Source organism: Phascolarctos cinereus, unplaced genomic scaffold, assembly GCF_003287225.1.
Source record: "Phascolarctos cinereus isolate Bilbo 61053 unplaced genomic scaffold, phaCin_HiC Scaffold_1;HRSCAF=81, whole genome shotgun sequence".
Classification (NCBI taxonomy): Eukaryota; Metazoa; Chordata; class Mammalia; order Diprotodontia; family Phascolarctidae; genus Phascolarctos; species Phascolarctos cinereus.
The window spans coordinates 200,899,455-200,922,403 of NW_027555514.1; the positions used below are offsets into that span (position 1 = coordinate 200,899,455).

At 34.9% G+C, this 22,949-nt stretch overlaps 1 protein-coding gene across 2 annotated transcripts in view; it reads left to right on the top strand.

Annotated features, from left to right (window-relative positions):
* LOC144457826 (uncharacterized) overlaps window positions 1-22,097 on the top strand; it is a 70,878-nt gene extending 48,781 nt beyond the window's left edge. For both annotated transcript variants that reach the window (XM_078156460.1, XM_078156462.1), the window contains exon 2: window positions 9,949-22,097. In XM_078156460.1, coding sequence (XP_078012586.1) covers window positions 9,949-10,005 — 57 coding nt within the window. In that variant the 3' untranslated portion in view covers window positions 10,006-22,097. The remainder of the gene's footprint in view (window positions 1-9,948) is intronic.
* The last annotated feature ends 852 nt before the right edge of the window (window positions 22,098-22,949 follow it).

The following is a 22,949-nucleotide window of genomic DNA, read 5'->3' on the forward strand; positions in this document are numbered from 1 at the left end:
CTTCACCTGGCAGTTCCCAATACAAGTTAAATCACAAGTCCAGTAATCACCCGATCACCTTAGAAAAGGCAGAAAATCCTTGTCTTAGGACCAGCAAAAAAAACTTCTTTGTTTTGTTTCCTTAGATATTCAGCTACTGAGGTCTTATCTCCTTGACAGAAGATTTTCAGCCCTTCGTATCAAACTGTTTAGCATGAAAGGCTGGGTCCTCTCAGCTAACTAATCCTCTTAGTTTTAGGGGTTTTTTTTCTTTTACTTCTTCTTGTTGGGGAACTTGGGTTTCTATGTTAAATACCACATCCTAGCTTAAAGTGAGTGTTCCATATAGTTTCTAATTATCAGTCTCAGAAAGGTAGGCTGTAAGCCAGACAACAGTCATTTGCTCAGTAATTACCAAACCCTGGTTAGGGTTCAGGCTTCCCCAGTTTTCAAATGCTATGTGTTTTCCCTTCTGTCAAGCAAATGCATGAGTCGGGGAAAGCACCATGACCAAAAACAGAGATGGTCATTCTCTCTGCTATATACTTTTTTTTTTTAGGATATTACTAGAAACTCTTTTATTCCACAATAGGTAAATGAAACAGATAACTTAAGTGAAAAGGATGAAATAATTTTACAACATACATATTATGTCCATATTAATGGAATAAGAAATGTTGATTTTAAGTTACTCCATATGAGAAAAAAAATAATTTGAACAAGATATAAACTCCAAGCAGATAAAAGAAAACAGTTCTAGTTAGATTTATAATTTTATCAAACATTCAAAATTCTAGTATAGAATTCTAGTATTCTAGAATTTACCAAAAAAAATTAAAAACATAGGATCCTATTAAAATCCTCTATAACATAAATATGGCACCTATACCCAAACCAGAGAGAGTCATAATAGAAAAAGAAGAATATATTCTGCTATATATTTAACTGCATTCTTGGATACATCATTTGCAGTTGTGATTGAAGTCCAAAAGGGGCTTATCTCCACATCCAGCAGTGTTTTGGAGCTAACATGAGTTGACTCATAAGAGCTGACTGTTAAGTTTTTAATGCAAGTATTTGTACCTTAGAAATCAACCATTGACAAATGCTACAAATCAGGGCTTCCTTTATTGCTTTGTGGATTGTCTACACTTAAGAAAGTGATGGAGAAAATGTTAATAATGCAAATTAAACTTAGAAGTGTGTCGTGTTTTCAGAGAGCTAGTTGTTGAACATTTACTAGCACAACCTCTTACAAAACAATTAGGCAGTTCTGTGTCCTGTAGGTTGTCAGTTGTCATTGTCCCATCTGCTTCAAGCAGCATTCAGGTACCTTTTTTTAATCTTCCTTTTCCCCCTAATATAGCTTAAACAATACCCTTTTTGTTGTCCTTAGTTTCCCTCAAAAAGATCAACATTCCTGATACTATTTTTATGGTTTTATGTCATGCTCTTATATTTAGCCTGTTATCCACTCTTATTTCTATTTTTCATCTATATCTTAAAAAAAAATCCAAGTTGGTGATTGTCTCTATGTATCTACATCAGTTTCTTTAGATTTCCCCTCTTTATTGGGACTGTTTGCCTTTGTTTCTTCAGAATTTCACACTTATGTACCCTGCCTGGGAATCAGAAAAGGTAGATTCTTGAATGTAAGATACCTTTAGTAATTGGTGAGGGGTAGGAAGGGAGGAGAAAGAAATTCTGTTTCCACTACTGTACTTTGGAAGAGGTGAAAGGAAAAAGATGATATCTCATGAACTAGGTTCTCCTTTCATAATTGGTTCTCTTCTCAACTGCAAGAAGTGACTCTCTTTTCAGATCCAGCTCACACTTTTTTAAAAGTCACTGAGAGAGGGGAAATCTGGGAAGTTTGCAGAGTAGGTTAGAAAATTCCATGTTCTCTAGATTTCCTACATAAATAAGACAGAACAGTGCCTCAGGGTAAACATAGAATAGCAAAAATAAACAAGAGTTGGGGTAGAGCAGTGGTACCCTCGGGACAGCTGGAGAAGACCTGAGGAAAGACCCTAGGGTTGGCAGTTTGGCTCGAGTGAAGTGCAAACACCTCCAGGCCATCTCCACTGAAACAAAAAACAACCAGCCCTGGGAGCACCTGGGTTGGAAGGCAGTCTCAGCCTTGGCCACAGGAATTTTCACCTCATAGACAGTGATGGGGTCAAGCATTGAGCAGAGAAAGATTGAAGGACCCTCTGCTGTTGAGGCATGCCAAGCCCAGTTGTGTGGACTAGACATGGTCTGGGCTGTGGCTGATGTCAAGAAGGAGCTAGTACATGCCTGGTGAATGTGGTAGGAGTGGGACAGGATGCTACTAGTCATGGGCACTTACAGGAGAGCTGAATTCCTGGTTTTGGTTCCAGGCCAGAGGGGAGAACTGAAGATTGCAGCCACTGGAGGGTCCAGAGGGAGCAAGAACATTTGCAACACAGCCTGACTGGAGGCTCTAGCCATGGCTTGGTGTAAAGAGGAGTGCCAAGCCTCAGACAAAGCTCAGAAAATAACAGTAAGAAGGACCTGAGTTCTGGGATACCATTCCCTACACTCTGGAAATAAAGATGATTATAATAATAAGCTGCTAAAAATGACCAAGCAACAGAGAAAGAATTCAACTATAGACAGCTACTATGAGGATAGAAAAGGTCTGGGTTTGTATTCTGAGGAAGATACTGAGGTAAAAAAAGCCATTCCTACCCCAAAGAGCAACATCAAATGGCCATGAGCCCAAAAAAGAGTTCTTGAGAGAATTGAAAAAAGACTTTAAAAATCAAATAGGAGAGAGTCAGGAAAAATTAGGAAAAAATAAGAGCAAGTCAAGATAATCAAGAAAATTATGAAAAGAAAGGCAACCAACTGGAAAAAGACATCCAGAATCTTAAGGAAGAAAGCAACTCCTTGAAAACTAGAATTGGGCAAGGGGAAAGAAATGACATTATAAGACACCAAGAAATGATAATCAACAAAATCAAAAGAATAAAAAAAGAAAAAATTTTTTTAAATAAACAAAACAAAATCAAAGGAATGAAAAAAATAGAAGAGAATGTGAAATATCTCATGAGAAAAACAACTGATTTGGAGAACAGATTGAGAAGAGACAATATTAGAATTATTGGACTCCTACAAGTTACAATGAAACAAAAGAATCTTGGTGCAATATTACAAGAAATAATTAAAGAAAATTGCCCTGAAGTTCTAGAACAAGAGGGTAAAGTAGAAATAGAAAAAAGCCACCCGAAAGAGATCCCAGGATGAAAACTACAGAAATATCATAGCCAAGTTTCAAAATTCCTGGGCTAAGGAGAAAATATTATAAGCAACAAGAAAAAACAACTCAGATACTGTGGAGCCACAATCAGAATTACATGAGACCTAGTAGCCACTATACTGAAAGACTGTGGGTCTTGGAACGCTATATTTCATAGAGCACAAAGACCTGGAGTTGTGGCCAAAAATAACTTACCCAGCAAAGTTAAGTATAATCCTGAATTTTTTAAAAAAAAAAAGGACATTCAATGAATTGACAGAATTTCAGGTATTTTTCATAAAAAGACTAGAACTTCATGGAAAATTTGACATATAAGATTCAGGAGAAATATAAGGCAAACATCAATTATAAGGGAATCAATAAAATCAAATTGTTTACTTCTTATATGTGAAAATGTAATCAGTATTCTTAAGACTGTCATAAATATTTGGGTAGTTTGAAAGAAAGTTAGGGCTGAATTGTGTATGATGGGGTGATTCTAAAAAACAAAATTGGGTAGGAAAAGGTAAAAAGGAGCAACTAGCTCATACAAAAGAGGCACAAGAGGAAGAACTGATACAGAGGAAACAGGTGGGGGTGGAGGGCTTGTCATGCTGGAACCTTACTCTCATCAGAAATAGGTTAAAGAGGGAACATATAGATCTAGAAGTATATAAAAATCTTCCAAATTTATAAAGAAATAAGAGGGCAAGGGAAAATAGGACAAAGGGGGATTTTCTACAAGGGTATATAGATTAAGATTTAGGAAAGTTGGGAGTGTCTTTTAAGAGGGGTGGGTAGAATAAGGAATATGAAGGTTAAGGGAGATTATAAGGGAGAGATTCTTTAAAAGGATATGGATTAGGGAGGTAGTAGATAAAAGTTAACTAGAAGAGGAAAAGGGTAAAAATAGAGGCTGAGAAGGATAAAGTGAGGAAAAATAGAATGGAGGAAAATACACAAATAATAATTATAACTTTGAATATGAATGGTATGAACTCATCCATAAAATGAAAACAGATAGCAGAATGGATTAAAAATCAGAATCTGATAATATTGCTGCTTACAAGAAACACATTTAAATATGAGAGATACATACAGAGTTTAAAAAAAACAGTTGGAGTAGAATTTATTATGCCACAGCCGATGCAAAAAACAAAACAAAACAAAACAAAAACCCAAAACTAACAACAACAAATAAAGGGTAGCAATCATGGTCTCAGACAAAATTAAAGCTAAAATATATTTAATCAAAAGAGATAAACAGAGAAACTACATTGGGATAAAAAATACTGATATTAATTATAATAATGAAGTAATATTAATACTAAACTTATATGCACCAAATATTATAGCATCTAAATTTTTAAAAGAAAAGTTAAATAAACTACAAGTGGAAATAGATAATAGTATTATAATAGTAGGGGACTATTTCTTCTCTCAGAATTAGATAAATCTAACCAAAAAATAAATAAGAAAGAAATCAAGGAAGTGAATATAATTTTATACAAGCTACATATGATAGATATTTGGAAAGAACTGAATGGGAACACCTTTTTCTAAGTGGTACATGGCACCTTTATAAAGACTGATCATATATTAGGACATTTTTTTTTAGCTAAAAGCAAAAATATTAATGCACAATGCAATAAAAATTGTACTTAATAAGGGACCATGGAAACAGAAAAACACTAATTGGAGACTAAATAACCTAATCTTAAGGAATGAATGGGTTAAAGAACAAATCATAGACACAGTCAGCAATTTCATTTAAAAAAAATGACAATAATGAGATAACTTGTTAAAACATATGGAATAGAGCAAAAGCAGTAATCAGAGGAAAATGTATACATCTAGGTACTTATATCAATAAAATGGAGAAAGAGCAGACCCATGAAATGGGTATGTGTTTAAAGAAACTAGAAAAAGAACAAATTAAAAATCTCCAATTAAACACTGAATTGGAAATCCTAAAAATTAAAGATAAAATTAATAAAATTGAGTGTAAGAAAACCATTGAATTAATAAATAAAACTAGGAGTTGCCATTATGAAAAAAACAAAAAAAGATAAACCATTAGTTAATATGATTTTAAAAAGGGAAAAGAAAATAAAATTACTAGTATCAAAAATGAAAAGGGTAAATAGGCCACTAATGAAAATGAAATTAAAAGAATAATTTTGCACAATTATATGCCAACTTAAGTGGAAGAATATTTACAAAAATATAAACTGCTTTGATTAGCAGAAGAAACGGCATATCTAAACAGACCTATTTTAGAAAAAAAAAATTGAACAGGCCATAAATGAGTTTGCTAAGAAAAAAGCACCAGGACCAGATGAATTTACAAGTAAATTCTACCAAATGTTTAAAGACAAATTAATTCCAATCTTAAATACATTATTTGGAATAATAGAGGTCCTATCAAACTCCTTTTATGAAATAAATGATACTGATACATAAACCAGGAAAAATAAAAACAGAGAAAGAAAATTACAGGCCAATTTCATTAAAGAATATGAATACAAAAATCCTAAATAAAATGGTAGCTTAAAGATTACAATGCATTACAAAAATTATACATTATGACCAAATGGGATTTATGCCAAGAATGCAGGGATGGTTTAACATAAGGAAAACTGATTGTATCAATAATAAAAGTAACAAAAGTCATACGTTTATATCAATAGATGCAGAAAAAGCATTTGATAAAGTACAATACTTATTTATGAAAAAACACTTGAAAGTTTAGTTATAAATGGACTTTTCCTTAAATTGATAAGAAATATTTACCTAAAACCACCAACAAACATTATTTATGATGGGGATAAGCTAGATACATTCCCAGTAAGATCAGGTGTTAAACAAGGACGCCCACTGTCAGCAATATTATTCAATATTGTCTTGGAAATCCTAGCAATAGCAATAAGAGAAGAAAAAGAAATAGAAGGGGTCAGAATAGGGAATGAGGTAATAAAAGTATCTCTTTTTGCAAATGATATGATGATGTACTTGGAAAATTGTATAAAGACTCAACTAAAGAGTTAATTGAAATCATAATTTCAGCAAAGTAGCAGGATGTAAAGTAAACGCAAATAAGTCATCAGCATTTTTATATATCACCTGCAGGACCCAGTGGGAAGAAGTAGCTAGAGATATTCCATTTAAAATAATTCTAGAAGTATAAAATACCTGGAAGTGCACCTACCAAAACAGTCTGTGACATTTAAAAATTCAAGAGACATGATTTCTGGGTGATTTATAATGCCAGCATTTTAATATAAAGAGGTCTGTGGCACTCTCAAATGCCAAAGATAATAATGGCAGACTCACAGCTTATATACCCTTGGAAGAAGGGTATCCCAAGGGTGGCAATCAACTCTGATTGGTTAACAATGATAGAATGAATATTGTAATGAGAGGCTGAACCTATTCTAATGAACTTTGATTGGGTCACTTACTTCTAGGTTACTTCCAGCCTTGGACAATCTATTCAAAGAATGTATCCCCCCCCAAGCCTGAGCAGACAGGAATTTTGCCTTAAATTAGAAGTCAACTCTAGTTGGGTGGAGTACCATTACCCAATGAGGAAAATGTTAATCCTGTCTTCTATCAGCCCTGCCCTTGAGAGACTGGACAAGGAAATAGAAAAGAGAAAAAAAGCTTGGGTGTCCCCAATTTTAATTATTGGCTATTAATATGGGAGAGAAATAATCATTTCTCTCAAAACCCAGAAACTATATGAACAAAATCATTAAAAAATTTGCATACAAATAAAATCAGATTTAAATAAGTGGAGAAATATCAGTTGTTCATGAGTAAGCAGGGCCGATATAATGAAAATGACAATTTTACCAAAATTAATCAATATGTTCAATACCATCCCAATAAAGTTACCAAAAATTATTTTATTGAGCTAGAAAAATAATAACAAAATTCATTTGGAAGAACAAAAGGTCAAGAATATCAAAGGAACTAATGGGAAAAAATATAAAGGAAGGAGGTTTAGCAGTACCAGATCTTAAACTACATTATAAGGCAATAATTATCAAAACTATCTGCTAGTGGCTAAGAAATAGAAAAGCAGATCAGTGAACACAGCAGACAAACCATTTACAACAGCAAATGAATATAGTAACCTAGTGTTTGACAAGTGTAAAGACTTGAGTTTTTAGGACAAGAATTCATTATTTTGTAAAAGTTGTTATTAAAGCTGGAAAAGAATCTGGCAGAAATTGGATATAGATAAGTATCTTACACCATTTACCAAGTGGAGGTCAAAATGGATATATGACCTAGATGTAAAGGGAGATATCACAAGAAAATCCAAAGAACATGGAACATATTACCTATCAGATTTACAGGTAGGTAATTTATGAACAAACAAGAGATACAGAACATTGTGAAATGTAAAATGGATTATTTTTATTACATCAAATTAAAAAAATTCTTGTTCAAATAAAACAAATGTAGCCAAGATTAGAATGAAAGTAGAAAACTGGGGGAAAAAATTGTATAGACAGCTCCTCAGATAAAGGTCTAATATCTCAAATATGTAATTACCCAAATTAACTGCAAGATCTTATGGAGGAAGATGCTGTTTGCATCCATAGAAAGAACTAACACACACGTATACATACAGACACACATACATGTCTGTGTATGTAGTTGTGTGTAATAGGCTTAGCCATCTCTGGGGTGGGGAGGAGAGAGGGGGAAAAAGAAAGCTATATGATAACTTTATTGTATATTCAAAAGGAATAGCAAGTTGTACACAATAGATCTGTAGCTTCAGGTGCAAAAAAAAGGAAAAAAGAAAATATCCTTTAAAAAAAAGAAAGGATTATGGCTGATCCTTCAATCAGCCAATGGCTAGCCATCCTATAATTTCATCACGTTGATTTAAGAAACTCTTTATATCTTCTAAGAGAGTACCAGAGCTCCTTTACACTGGCCCATAAACATCTGAAACAGTAATGAGCCGCTTCCCGTGTGGAACCCTTTATTATCTGTAAATAGGTTACTCAGGGTTTGAACCACTCAAGATTTCATACTCTTTACAAGCTGTGAATGCAGCTACTCAAAGTTTGAAAACTTATTTAATGTCTCTGTTATCTGTCTCTTATAGTTTGTCATTTAACTTAGTGGGTTGGTGGGGAGGAGGCAGTTGATCAGGGGTGTCCTGATCAACCTTTCCCCCTACATTATTATTCTTTTGGGAGAAAAAATGGAGCTTGGAAACTTTTTATTTGGCTTTAAATATTGTTTGAGATGGTCTGTCAACTGAACATGATGTTATTGTGTTGGAGCCAGAAAACAAGCCTAACCAATGTGTTTTCATCTTCTAACATAATAGAGAAAATAAAAGGTAAAAGCAAATCCTTTACTTTTAACAAAATAAAATTTAAAATTATGTAAGACTGTTATTGTAAGCCCTCCAAAAAAAGGTATGTATCCAAATATATTAACTTGCTTATACCTTTATGGGAACATTTTTGGAATAAATACTTATAAAATGAAAAGCAATTTCCTGAGACTATAAGTTGCAGAATAGTTTCTGATCTGTATTAGTAGAGTGAGATTTTTTTGCTAGAGTTCCCTACACTAGTGAAATCACAGATCTAGATAAAAAAAAGTAAACAATGTTTTCAGTGACTGTATAATGTACCAACTACTATCTACTAAAGAATCGCAACTTGGCTATAAGGGGAGATAAGAGTGGACAGTTCATTTGTTATACTTTCTCAAATAATGTTACCCTTTCTCCCAGCAAAAGCCCAGAGTAGTAGGGAGAGCATTTACATAAGCATTTGGGTCATGAGTATGCCACCATCTTCAGCATCCATCAGCATCTTTGAGATTTTCATCTCCATTTAATCATCTGTTATATAGAAAAATCAGTTGCAAAAGTTAGTCAAAATCTAGGTCAAATGATAGAAGTCTAGTTTATTATGGGAGAGGCAGTGAAATGAATACCCACATCCTCCTCTTTAGGGAAGCAGAGTGGTACAGTGGAAAGAGTACTGAATTTGGAGGAATAGGTCCTGAATTAAAATCTTGGCCCTTATTACTTACTGCCTCTGTGATATCTGACAAGTCCGTTATCTTTTCAAACTCAGTTTTCTCATTTGAAAACGAAAGTTGGATTAGATGGCTCTCTAAAGTCCATTGCAGTTTTAAATCTCATGATCTTATTCAAATTTGGTTGAGGCATTAGACTAGTAAGCTTCACCAGTCTGGGGTGGTCTGTCTTCTCAATAGAAAAGCTAGGTTCCCCGGTGCTTCAATTCCATCCTTACCTCAGATTTCTGAGGAACAGATCTATTTTTGGCTCTAGTTTAAGAGTTCTCACCAGCAAGGGCAGGGTAGGGGTTGGAGATGGGAAAGTAAAAGGATACCCTGAGTAAAACATGAATTAGCCATGGAACAGGTAATTTTATTCTCGCATGGAAAAGAGAATGCTATGCAATAAAGAATCATAGGTTCTTTGGTTAGAATAATTGGTGTTTAGAACGATTAGAACAAAATCTAGTAACTGATCACTGATAATCAGTTGAGACACTAAGATGCTAATATTCCAGACTCATTGAAATATTTGTAAGCAGTTTCTTTGCGAATGCTGATTATTAGCTATTTAATATTCATCTCCACTGAACATAGACTATCAATGCCAAGTTAACTCTTTCTTTCTGATGGTTTCTCTGCAGGTGAATTTTTTGACCTCTCTACTTCTGCCATTGTGGCCAGCCCAACTGCTCTGGTAGCGCCTAGGAAGGAAAACATGCCAGCTATATTTTGAAGTCTTGTACAGTTCTACACCAAAGGAAAGAAGACACAAATGAGAGACCTCATCCTTAGCACAGTTTTACCTATGAGGAAATGAGTTCATAGCTTGTTGGTGGTTGAAGGTGAAGTATGCTCCCTCCTCTCTACTCAGGTGGCACAGGCCAGCTGAATTCCTGACTCTCTAGAGAACTCAGAAAATCATCTGTATACCTCAAGGCTGGTAGGAATTGAGCCAAGGATTGTTTCTTTGGTATATTCATGAAGGTCCAGCTCCGCAGCCAATTAAAAACATTTTTTTTGGTCACCATACAGTATGAATCCCTGGTTCATCATGACCAATTGGAGCAGTCACAGATTATTTGCTCTGGCTTAGAAGTGGAGGGAGAGGGGGCAGCTAGGTGGCACAGTGGACAGAGCACCGGCCCTGAAGTCAGGAGGACCTGAGTTCAAATCCAACCTCACACCAAACACTTGACACTTACCAGCTGTGTGACTCTGGACAAGTCACTTAACCCCAATTGTCTAAAAATTTTTTTAAAAATTAAAAAAAAAAAGTGGAGGGAGGAAGGTCCCTTCTATCATGCACGCCCAGAAGCAGGTCAATATCAAGATTCCATATATTTGACTGGAATGAAACCTGAACATGATCTAGGGGAGGGGCTACCAAGGGAAGGGGACCCTAAACTTATTTCCTAATTTTTCCCACCATGTATTTCTGCTGGGTTCTGACAGAAAAAAATATGCTTTTAAGAGCAAAATGGTTTGTAAGAATTTTGATGGCTAAGTCTGTCAATGTTAGTCATCGCACAACGTGACTGTTACTGTACACTGTTCTCCTGGTTCTGCTTATTTCACTCGGCATTAGTTCATACAAGTCTTTCTAGGTTTTTCTGAAGTCTGCCTGCTCATCACTTCTTATAGCACAATAATATTCCATTACAATCATATATGACTACTTGTTCAGCCATTCCCCAATTGATGGGCATCCTCTCAATTTCCAATTCTTTGCTACCACAAAAATAGCTGCTATAAGCATTTTTGTACATGTGGTTCCTGTCCCCATTTTTATGATCTCATTGGGATACAGCCCTACAAGTGCTATTTCTGGGTCAAAGGGTATACACATTTTTATGGACCTTTGCACATAGTTCCAAATTGCTCTTCAAAATGGTTGGATCATTTCACAGCTCCACCAACAATGCATTAGTGTTCCAATTTTCCCACATCTTCTCCCACATTTGATTGATTGTACTCTTCAACATTGACAGACTTAGCCCTTCTCAGCAATGGAAGGATCTAAGACATCTCCAAAGGTCTCATGATGGAAAATATTATCCACATCCAAAGAAAGAACTATGGAGTTTGAATGCAGATTGAAGCATACCATTTGCTATTTTTTCTTCTGTTTTATTTATTTTCTTTTTTCTTTTTTTGTGGTTCCTCCTACTGGTTCTAATTTTTCTTTACAACATCACTAATGTGAAAATATGTTTAATAGGAATGTATATGTATAGCCCATATCAGATTGTGCACTATCCTGAGAAGGGAGGGGGAGAAAACTTTAAAACTCAAAAGCTTATGGAAGTGATTGTTGATAAATCAAAATAAATTAATAAAAAAAAAGACAAGGAGAAAAGAAAAAAGAGAAAAAAAGGATTCATGATGACAATACCATTTGATAAAAACTTAAACGTTAGCATATTAATTAAAGAAAAAGAATGAGAGAGGTACTTTTCTTTTTCTTTTCCCTTATATATTTATTTATTTATTTTTATGTGCATTTGTAATCTATCTCTCCCCTGGCCCTCTCCCAGTTGAAGCACAATCATCTTCCCCATTCTCCCCCCCACAAAAAAAAAACCCTCAGCAAAAATAAGGAAAGTCCAGCAAAATAAATTCCCACATTGGCCAGGCCCCAAAATGTATGTCTCTCTTAATTTTTAATTTATCACCTCTTGGGCAGGAGGTGAATGATGTTTCATCTTCAGTTTTCTGCATTCATGGTTTACCATTTCATTGACTACAGTATTAAAGTTTTCAAAATTCTTTATCTCCACAGTATTGTCATTGGATAATTTCTCTATCAGTTCCTAGAGACCTTCCTAGTTCCCTATTAAACTGTCTATTTTGTCATTTCTTATAGCATAATAATGTTCCATTACATTCACATACAATTTTCTCAGCCATTCTCCAATATGAGGACAGCTTGTTACAATTTCTAATTCTTATTTACTATCTACTACTATACAGATAAACTAATGTTCATCTGTCTGATTTTTATCTAAGAGGTGTTATAAATATTTTTATACGTAGAGGTTTTTTTTCCTGTTCGTTTGTCCTATTTAGCTGTGGTATTCTGGCAAGTGTTTAACAACTGGTTCTCTGAAAAAAAAAAGTATGTAGGACTGGCTTTTAAGTCTAAGTTTAATGCATCATTGATATTTTCTCCATCACTTCTTTAAATGTAGAAAACAACAAAACAATACATCAAGCCATGATTTGTAGTTTCTGCCTATTTTGAAGATGTAACTGTTCATACTGAAAGTTTAACAACAACTTCTTTGGCTTGAGCTGGCTTCAAAATACTCCTGCATATAGGCCTACTAATAGTATACCTGTGTGAAAGATTATGAATAGTTTAGTTTAGCTTTATCAACATTGCATTAGTGTGTATTTTCCTGCAGCCCCTACAACATTTGTAATTTTCCTCTTTTGCCATCTTTTCCTATTTGATGGGGGTAAACCTAGAAGTTGTTTTAATTTGTATTTCTCTAATTATTGATTTGGATCATTTTTCCATATGATTCTTGATAGCTTGGACTTCTTGATTTGAAAACTGCCTATTTATTTGTCAATTTTGACCGATTTGACCATATATCAATTTGGGAATAGCTATGAGTTTTACAAATTTGAATCTGTTCCTTATTCAACTTGGATGGAACAGCTAGGTGGTATAGTGGATAGAGTGCCAGGTTATATATATGGATAGAGAGTCAGGAAGACTCATCTTTTTGAGTTCAAATCTGACCTCAGACACTAACTAGCCCTGTTTGCCTTAGTTTCCTCATCTGTAAAATGAGCTGGAAAAGGAAATATACCAAAAGAGAATATAATCACCCTCATGCCCTTTCTTATTTTTTTCCTCTTTCTATAAACCTTAAAAGTGTTAGGATTCTGGGGCAGCTAGGTGGCGCAGTGGATAGAGCACTGGCCCTGAAGTCAGGAGGACCTGAGTTCAAATCCGGCCTCAGATCAAACACTTGACACTTACTAGCTGTGTGACCCTGGGTAAATCACTTAACCCCAATTGCCTAAAAGTAAAAAAAAAAAGGTATTAGGATTCTCTGAAAAAACATTTATTTCTTATCCCAGTATTAACATGTAAACAATTCATCCTTACATATTCCCTTCCAATTAAGCAAATATGTGGACTACTCTGTTTTTCTTGGCACATAATTTTCTATCTTGAAGTATCTACTCAGTTTTTGCCTTTTCATTAAGAATATTTTGAAATCTTCTATTTCATTAAAGGTCCATTCTTCTCCCTCCCTATTCCATAGGATTATGTTTAATTTTGTTAGATAATGGTCTTGGTTGCAGTAGAGAAGGAGCAGGGGAGGCACCACAGCACAGACTAGGAGGCCGGTGACCAGACATCTCCCCAGATCACACCACTTTGGAAGCACTGAAAACTTACAGGCCCCCTCTGAGCTATGAAAGCAGCAGGACATAAAATACAGAACTTCAGGTCAAATATTATCTCCATCCCCAAAGGTGAACAGAGAACAACTCTTAACATAAAGTCCAATGCCAAGAAATAGGCTGGAAAAATAGGCAAACAACAACAACAAAAAAAACCTGACCATAAAAAGTGACTATGGTGACAGTGAAGCTGACCTGAAAATATTTACAAGCAAAACCTCAAAGAAAAATGCAGATCGGACACAAGCCCAATAAGAATTCCTACAATAGCTAAAGAAAGTATTTTTTGTTTTTAAAGAGCAAAAATAAATAAAAAATCAATACATAAAAGTGGTAGAGGAAATGCTAGGAAAAGAAATAGATCTATGCAAGAAAAATATGAAGAGGCAATTGTTTATCCTTTGTTTCAAAGAGGACCAATGACATCATGGGGTGATGTCTTGACTCATATATGAATTCAATTTAAGTGAAGCAGAGTTGCATAAAGTCATTAGTCTCACTCTCTCTTCCAGAGTCATCTAAGTCCAGTGGAAAAACAAAAAGTCAAGATAACTGGTAATAGCCAAGGATGCAGTGGATGACCTTGGTGTCTTCAATGTTAGACCACTTAGCTTAAGTGTCTCCAAGTTGGAGTCCTATCATTATAACTATAAACTCAAACATCATAAAGATACTAATCATCACAAATTCACTTGGTGATCTCATCAGCTCCTATGGGTTAATGATCATTTCTATGCAGATGATTTTTAGGCTTTTTGAATGGGGGCTATGACATTGTTAAAACCATATTTTAGGAATTTTGATTTTGCAATTGTGTGAAAGATGGCTGGGGGAAGTAAGAGACTAGAAGTAGGGAGATCAATTGCTATACTATTGTAATAGTGGAGGAGAGAGGCACAAAGAGCACAAAATAGTATAGAAGCTCTGTGAGTCTAGAGAAAGTGATGGACGTGAAAAGTGTTTTACTATGTTTTATTAGGATTGACAAGATTTGGCAACTGATTGGATCTAGAAATTGAGGAAGAATAAAAGATAACTCTGGGGTTGAGAAACTGGATGACTAAATGGGTATCATCACTTCAGATGTGCCAAGATGGTGGAGTGAGAAAGGAAGCCCCGGGAGCTCTCCCTCATTGAATATTGCCTCAGAACTGATTTAGAAGTAGGGAAGCATAGTAGGGAAGCACAGCACAGCACAGTCTGTCTCACTGGGGTAGGACAGGAGTGAGGTCCAAGAGCAGCAGCAGCTAGCCTCACAGCAGGGCTCCTGCAGCAAAGTTCCAAGCTTGGGAAATCCACCAGGGAGGCCCTGCCTTCCTACAAGCCAACAGTCCCTCAGGCAAGCCAGCAGCTTTTATAGCATGGAAATGCCCCATCCAGTAACCCCACCCCAAGCACAGGCCACCAGTGAAGCCTTGAACCCATTGCTGACCAGTAGTGAGGCCCTGCCCCCAGGGCCAGCTAGGCGCAAGATCCCTCCCCCAGGACCTGCCATTAGGAGGCCCTGTTTCCATAGCAACCCAGAAGCAAGGCCTGGCCCCTGTGGCAGACCAGCAACAAGATCCATCCCCCAGCCCCAGATAACAGGAAGGCCAGCAGCTGGGCCCTGAAGCCCAGTGAAAGCCAGCAGCAAGACCCTAAGCCCCAGTACAAGGAGCTTGGGACAGTGAAGGACCAGAGTCCAACTCTCACATGAAAATACAAAGTCATAAAACAGGAGAAAAAACTATCGAAAGACAAAAACAAAAAAAAAAGAACTTGACTATAGAAAGTTATTAGGGTGACAGGAAGGAACAAGGCACAAACTTAGAAGAGGATGACAGTGTCAAAATGGCTACATGTGAAACATCAAAGTAAAACGTAGTTTGGTCTCAGACCAAAAAGATCTCTTGGAAGAGCTTAAAATGGATTTTAAAAAACAAATTAGAGAAGTAGAAGAAAAACTGGGAAAAAATAAGAGTAATGCAAGAGAATAATGAAAAAAGAGTCAACAGCATGGAAAAAGATATACAAAAATTCAGTGAAGGGAGTAACTCCTTAGTATAAATTTATTTATTTGTAGTTTTCAACATTCACTTCCACAAGTTTTTGAGTTCCAAATTTTCACCCTGTCTCACCCTCCCCCCACCCCAAGATGGCATGCATTCTGAATATCCCTTCCCCTAGTCTGTCCTCTTTTCTTTCTCTCCCCCCTTCTCTTATCCCCTTCCCCTTCTATTTCCTGTAGGGCAGGATAGACTTCTGTACCCCATTTCCTGTATTTCTTATTTCCCGATAGCATGTGAAAACATTTTTTTAAACACGTGTTTTTAAAATGTTAGGTTTCAAATTTTCTCTCTTCCTCCCTCCCCACCCACCCTCATTGAAAAGGCAAGCAACTCAATATAGGTTGTACATGTACAGTTATGCAAAACACTTCCATAGTAGACATGTTGTAAAAAACTAACTCTATTTCCCTTAATCATGTTCTGCCCTCCCATTTATTCTATTTTGACTGTCTTCCTCCTCAGAAGTATTTGCTTCTGATTACGCCCTTTTCCAATCTGCCCTCCTCTCTATCATCCCCCTGCTCTCTTGTCCACTTCTCCCCCTATTTTCTTGTAGGGTAAGACAAATTTCCATACCCAATTGAATGTGTATGTTATTCCCTCCTTAAGCCAAATCCTATGAGAATAAGATTTACTCATTCCCTCTCACCTTCCCCTGCTTCCCCTCCACTGTAAGAGATTTTTCTGTTGTTTCTTTTTTTGTGAGATAATTTACCCCATTCTACCTCTCAAAGGGAGTAACTCCTTAAAAAATAGAATTAGCCAAATGGAAAAGGAAGTATAAAAGCTCACTGAAGAAAATAATTCATTAAAAATTAGAATTGGACAAGTGGAAGCAAATGACTCCATGAGACATCAAGATATGATAAAACAAAATTTAAAAAATGAAAACAGAAGAAAATGTGAAATTTCTCATTGGAAAAACAACTGACCTGGAAAATAGATCCAGGAGAGATAATTTAAGAATTACTGGACTACCTGAAAGCCATGATTTAAAAAAAAAAAGCCTGGACACATCTTTCAAGAAATTATCAAGGAGGGGTAGCTAGATGGCTCAATGGATAGAGCACTGGCCCTGGAGTCAGGAGGACCTGAGTTCAAATTCAGCCTCATAGACATAACACTCACTAGCTGTGTGACCCTAGGCAAATCACTTAACCCCAATTGCCTTGCAAAAAAGAGAAAAAGAAAAGAAAAAAGAAATTATCAAGGAAAACTGCTCTGATGTCCTAGAATCAGAGGACAAAATAGAAATTGAAAGGATTCACCATTAACGTGAAAGAGATCCCAAAATAAAAATTCCCAGGAACATCATAGCCAAATTCCAGAGCTCCTAGATCAAGGAGAAAATACTGCAAGCAGCCAAAAAGAAACAGCTCAAATATCATGGAGCTACAATTAGACTTACTCAGGACTTGGCATCTTCCACATTGAAGAATCAGAGGGCTTGGAATATTGATATTCTGCAAGGCAAAGGAGTTAGGATTACAACCAAGAATCACCTACCCAGCAAAACTGAATATAATCCTTCAGGGGAAAAAATTAATGAAAAAGAGGACTTTTAAGCATTCCTAATTAAAAAACCAGAGTTAAAAAAAAAATTGATCTCCAAATACAAGACTCAAGGAAAATGTAAAAAGGTAAAAAAAAAAACAAGAAAGAGAAAACATAAAAGATTCAGTAAGGTTGAACTATTTTCATTTCTATATGGCAAGATAATTTTTGTAACTCTTAAGAACTTTATTGCTATAAGTGCAATTAGACAGAGTATACATAGACAGAGGGTGCAGATATAAGGTGACTTGGATGGGATGATACCCCAAAATACAAAATGAAGGGATGGAGAAAGAAGATTGAACTGGAAGAAGAAGGAAGGAGGAGATAGCATGGGGTAAATTATCTTACATAAAAGAGGTATGAAAGAGCTATTATAATGGAGGGTAAGATGGGGGTGGGTGGACAAAGGTTATACCTTACTCTCATCAGTATCAGTTCAAAAAGGGAATAACATGCATATTCAGTTGAGTACAGAAATCTATCTTACCCTATAAGAAAGCAGAATGGATTAAAAATCAGAATCCTACATTATGTTTTTTACAAGAAACACAATTGAAGCATGGAGTCACATACACACACAGTAAAGATAAAGGGCTAGAGCAGAATATATTATGCTTCAGCTGAGTCAAAAAAAGCAGGGGTAGCAATTATGATATCAGACAAAGCAAAAGCAAAAAATAAATCTAATTGAAAAGGATGAGGAAGGAAACTATATTTTGCTGAAAGGTACCATAGACAATGAAGAAATAGCAATACTAAATATATATGCACCAAATTGTATAGCATCTAAATTTTTGAAGAAGCTGAATCAGCTACAGGAGGAAATAGACAATAAAACTATACCAGTGGGGGACTTCAACTTTCCCCTCTCAGAACGAGATAAATCTAACCAAAAAATAAACAAGAAAGAGGTTAAGGAGGTGAATAAAATTTTGGAAAAGTTAGATGTGATAGATCTCTGGAGAAAACTGAATGCAAATAGAAAGGAACATACCTTTTACTCAGCAGTGTATGGCACCTATTGACCATATATTAGGATGTAAAAACCTCATGCAGAAAAGCAGAAATAGTACATGCATCCTTTTCAGATCATAATGCAATAAAAATTATGTTCAGTAATTTTAGCAATGGAAAGATTAAAAATTGATTGAAAACTGAACAATCCTAAAAAATAAGTGGGTCAAAAAATAAATCATAGGAACAATAATAATTTCATTAAATAAAATGACAACAATGAGACAACATAACAAAATTTATGAGATGCAGCCAAAGAGATACTTGGGTAAATTTTATTTTTTTAAATTCTTACATTAACAAAATAGAGAAAGAGCAGATCAATGAATTGCACATGCAACTAAAAAAAAAAACTAGAAAAAGAACAAATCCAAAATCCCCAATTAAACACCAAATTGGAAATCCTGGAAATTAAAGCAAAATTGGAAGATAAAAAATAGACCCACATAAATCATCAGCATTTCTATATATTACCAACAAAGCCTAGCAGCAAAAGATAGAAAGAGAAATTCCATTTAAAATAACTCTAAATAATAGAAAATACCTGGGAGTCTACTTGCCAAGACAAACCCAGGAACTATATGAACACAATTACAGAACACTTTATACAAATTAAGTTAGATCTAAACAAGTGGAAAAATATTAATTGCTCATGGGTAGGTAAAGCCAATACAATAAAAATGACAATTCTTTCTAAACTAATTTACTTATTTAATGTGCCATACCAATCAAACTACCAAAAGATTATTTGATAGAGCTAGAAGAAATATTTAATAAAATTCATCTGGAAAAGTAACAAGTCAAGGATATCAAGGAAGTCAATAAAAAAAATGTGATGGAAGGTTGTGTAGCTGTATCAGATCTTCAGCTATATTATAAGGTGGTAATTATCAAAAGGATCTGATACTGACTAAGAAATAGAGTGACGGATAAGAGGAAAAGATTAGGTACACATTGCACTATAGTAAATTATTATGGTAATCTAGTATATGACAAACCAAAGATCCAAAAACTCATTTGACAAAAACTGCTGAGAAAACTAGAAAACAGCATGGCAGAAATTAGTTACAGACCAACATCTCATACCATATACCAAGATAAGGTCAAAATGGGTATATGATTTAGACATAAAGGGTGATATTATAAGCAAATTAGGAGAGCATGGAATAGTTTATTTGTCAAATTTATGGATAAGGGAAGAATTTAGGATCAAAGAAAATACAGAGAGCATTACAAAATGTAAAATAGATAATTTTGCTTACATAAAATTTAAAAGTTTTTGCACAAACAAAACCAATGTAACCAAAATTAAAAAGAAATAAGAAAACTGGGGGAAAAATTTGCAACAAATATCTCTGAAAAAACCTCATATCTCAAATGTATAGAGAACTGAGTCAAATTTGTAAAAATACAAGTCATTTCCCAATTCATAAGTGGTCAAAGGATATGAACAGGTAGTTTTCAGATAAAGAAATCAAAGCTATCTATAGTCATATAAAAATGCTCTAAATCTCTATTGATTAGAGAAATTAAAATTAAAACCACTCTGAGGTAGCACCTCACACCTATCAGATTGGCTAAGATGACAAAAAAGAAAAATGTTGGATCCTGAAGGAGATGTGAGAAAACTGGGACACTAATGCAGTGTTGGTGGAATTGTGAACTGATTCAGCAATTCTAGAGAGCAATTTGGAATGATACACAAAGGGCTATAAAAGTGGGCATGCCCTTTGGTCTAACACTACCATTGCTAGGTTTTTACCCCAAAGACATCAAAAAAAAAAAAAAGGAAAAGGACCTACTTTTACAAAAACATTTATCACAGTTCTTTTTGTGATGGCTAAGAATTAGATATCAAAGAGTTGTCCAGCAATTGGGGAATGGCTGAACCAGCTGTGGTATATGAATGTAATGGAATATTATTGTGCTCTAAGAAATGACCAGCAGGATGATTCCAGAAAAACCTGGGAAGACTTACACAAATTAATGTAAAGTGAAGTGAGCAGAAACAGGAGAACACTGTGACAGCAATATTGTATGATGAAGAATTGTGAATGGCTTAGCTATTCTCAGAAACATGATGATCTAAGACAATCCTAAGAGTCTCATGATGAAGCATGCTATCTGTCTCTGGAGAAAGAACGGATATTATCTGAATGTTACTGAAGTATGCTATTTTTCTTTCTTTCATTGCTTTTTTTATTTGAATCTTCTTGTACAAAATGACTAATATGCAATTGTTTTACATGATTGCACAAGTATAAACTATGTCGGATTGTTTACCATCTCAGTGAAGGGGCAGGGAAGAAAGGGAAAGAAGGATAGAATTTGGGAGTTAAAACTTTAAAAAATATTTAAAATTCTTTTAAAATGTAATTGAGGAAAAATAAAATGTTATTAAAAATAAATGGAAGGCCATGCCATCAATGGAAATGGGGAGGATTTGAGGAGGTATAAGGTTTTTTTTGGGGGGGGGCTGCCAGAGAATTTTTTATTTTATTTTTGTTTTTAAACTTATTTTAAACAAGTACAAAATAAGAAAAAAAGCATTGCCATATACACAGCAGAAATAAGAGGATTTAATATGGAGCAGTAAATTTTCATTTCAAGAAAACATATATAATAAATACTACACATTGTTTTCAAAGCTTTCCAGCTTTTCTTTGCTTCCTTATATCTTTTCTTTTGTTCTCTGCTGTGCACTTTTTACTTTATTTTTCCCCTCCCTCCCACCAGAAAGGGTGCAAGTAAGCTTGGAGATATGTGTGTGTACACACACACACACACACACACACATACATATTCATGTATATGTATGTGCACATACATGTACGTATAATACACACAAATTATACATATAGAGATCTATAAACATACACACATATACACATATACAGTCATATACATACACACATATATGTATACATACACACACACATATGTACGTCTATATGAGACTGAGCTATGCTTATCTCTACTTGTCATCTGTTTCTCTGAAGGTAGATAGTATCTCCTCTCATAAGTCCAAGTCTTTCCATGTTTTCTTTTTAAATCAAGCAGCTCATCATCTCCTCTACTACAGCAATATTCCAACCCAATCTCATTTTCACTGAGAGATTGTCTATAAAAGTTTTCCCCCCCGATTTTCAGAATTTCTTCTATTCTTGGCTGTATAGATTTTGCTTACACAAGAAAGCTTTAATTTAATATAATCAAAATTATCCATTTTACACTTCAAAAATGCTCTCACCCTAAAATACGATTTAAGGCCTGATGCTACTGGATCTGCTTCCTTTACATCTTTTTCCCCTGGTTTCTTTGAAGTTCCTGATCTTTTGTTCTTCTAAATAAACTTTGCTATTATTTTTTTCTAACTCAGTAAGATAATTTTAAAAATAATTTAATTGGGATGATATTATATGAATGGATTAGTTAGATAAAATTATCATTTAAAAAATTATGTTGGCTTTACCTGCCCATAAACAGTAAATATTATTTCATTTTTTAAGATATAACTTTATTAGTACAAAAAAGTGTTTTATGTTTATATTTGTATAGTTCCTCTGTTTTGGCTGGCATACTCTCAGGTATTTTATACTAAATGGTCTAAAATAATATTGAATAACATGGCTGATACATAGTTTCTGTATTTTTCTCTTTTGATTAGATCTATTTTAGCTTTAACTTTGTCTGAAATCATGATGAGCTGCCCCTTCTTTTTTATACAATAAACCTACTCCTCACCTTTACTTTGTGTTTGTGTATATCTCTCATTTTCGTAGCATTTTCTGAAAGCAACATATTGTTGAATTCAAATTTTAAATCTGCGATCAGTTTCCTTTTTATGGGTAAATTCATCCCATTCACATTCTAAGCTATAATTATTTGTTGTATATTTTCCTCCTATTTTTCCTCACTATCCTTCTCACCCTCTTCCTATTCTTCCTCACTCCTCTGCTTTACCTTGCCCTCCTATTCCTTAATCTCCCCATCCCTCCAAGAATCCCTCCCTTATCCTCTTCCCCCACCCTATCCCCTTGCCCACTTATTTCTTTCTGAATGTGTGTGTGTGTGTGTGTGTTTTTGTTTCCTCTTTAATCTTTCCTGATAAGAATAAGGTTTCAGCACTACCCACCCTCCCCTCTACTAGCTTCTTTGGTATCAATTTTTCCTTTTTTGTCTCATTTGTATGAGATAATTGCTCCTTTTTTCTCTCCCTATAGTTTTTTTTTTTAAGAATTACCCTAACATAATCAGGTCAGCCCAAGCCTTTCCTTTAAACTACTCAAACAAAATTGACAATCGTAATAGAACTAATAATACTCTCATATATAAGAGGTAAACAATTTGACCTTATTGAGTCCCTTATAATGTTTACTTTGTATTTCTCCTGGATGTTTATATGTCAAGTTCTGATGTTTTTGTTACAAATACCTGCAAGCCTTTCAGTTTGTTAAATGTCCATTTATTTTATTCAGGAATGAACTTTGCTGGGTAAGTTATCATTGTTTGTAACCCTAGCTCTTTTCCTCTATGAAATATAGTATTCTAAGACCTACGGGTCGTTCAGCATTGTAGCTGGTAGGCCTTGTGTAATTCTT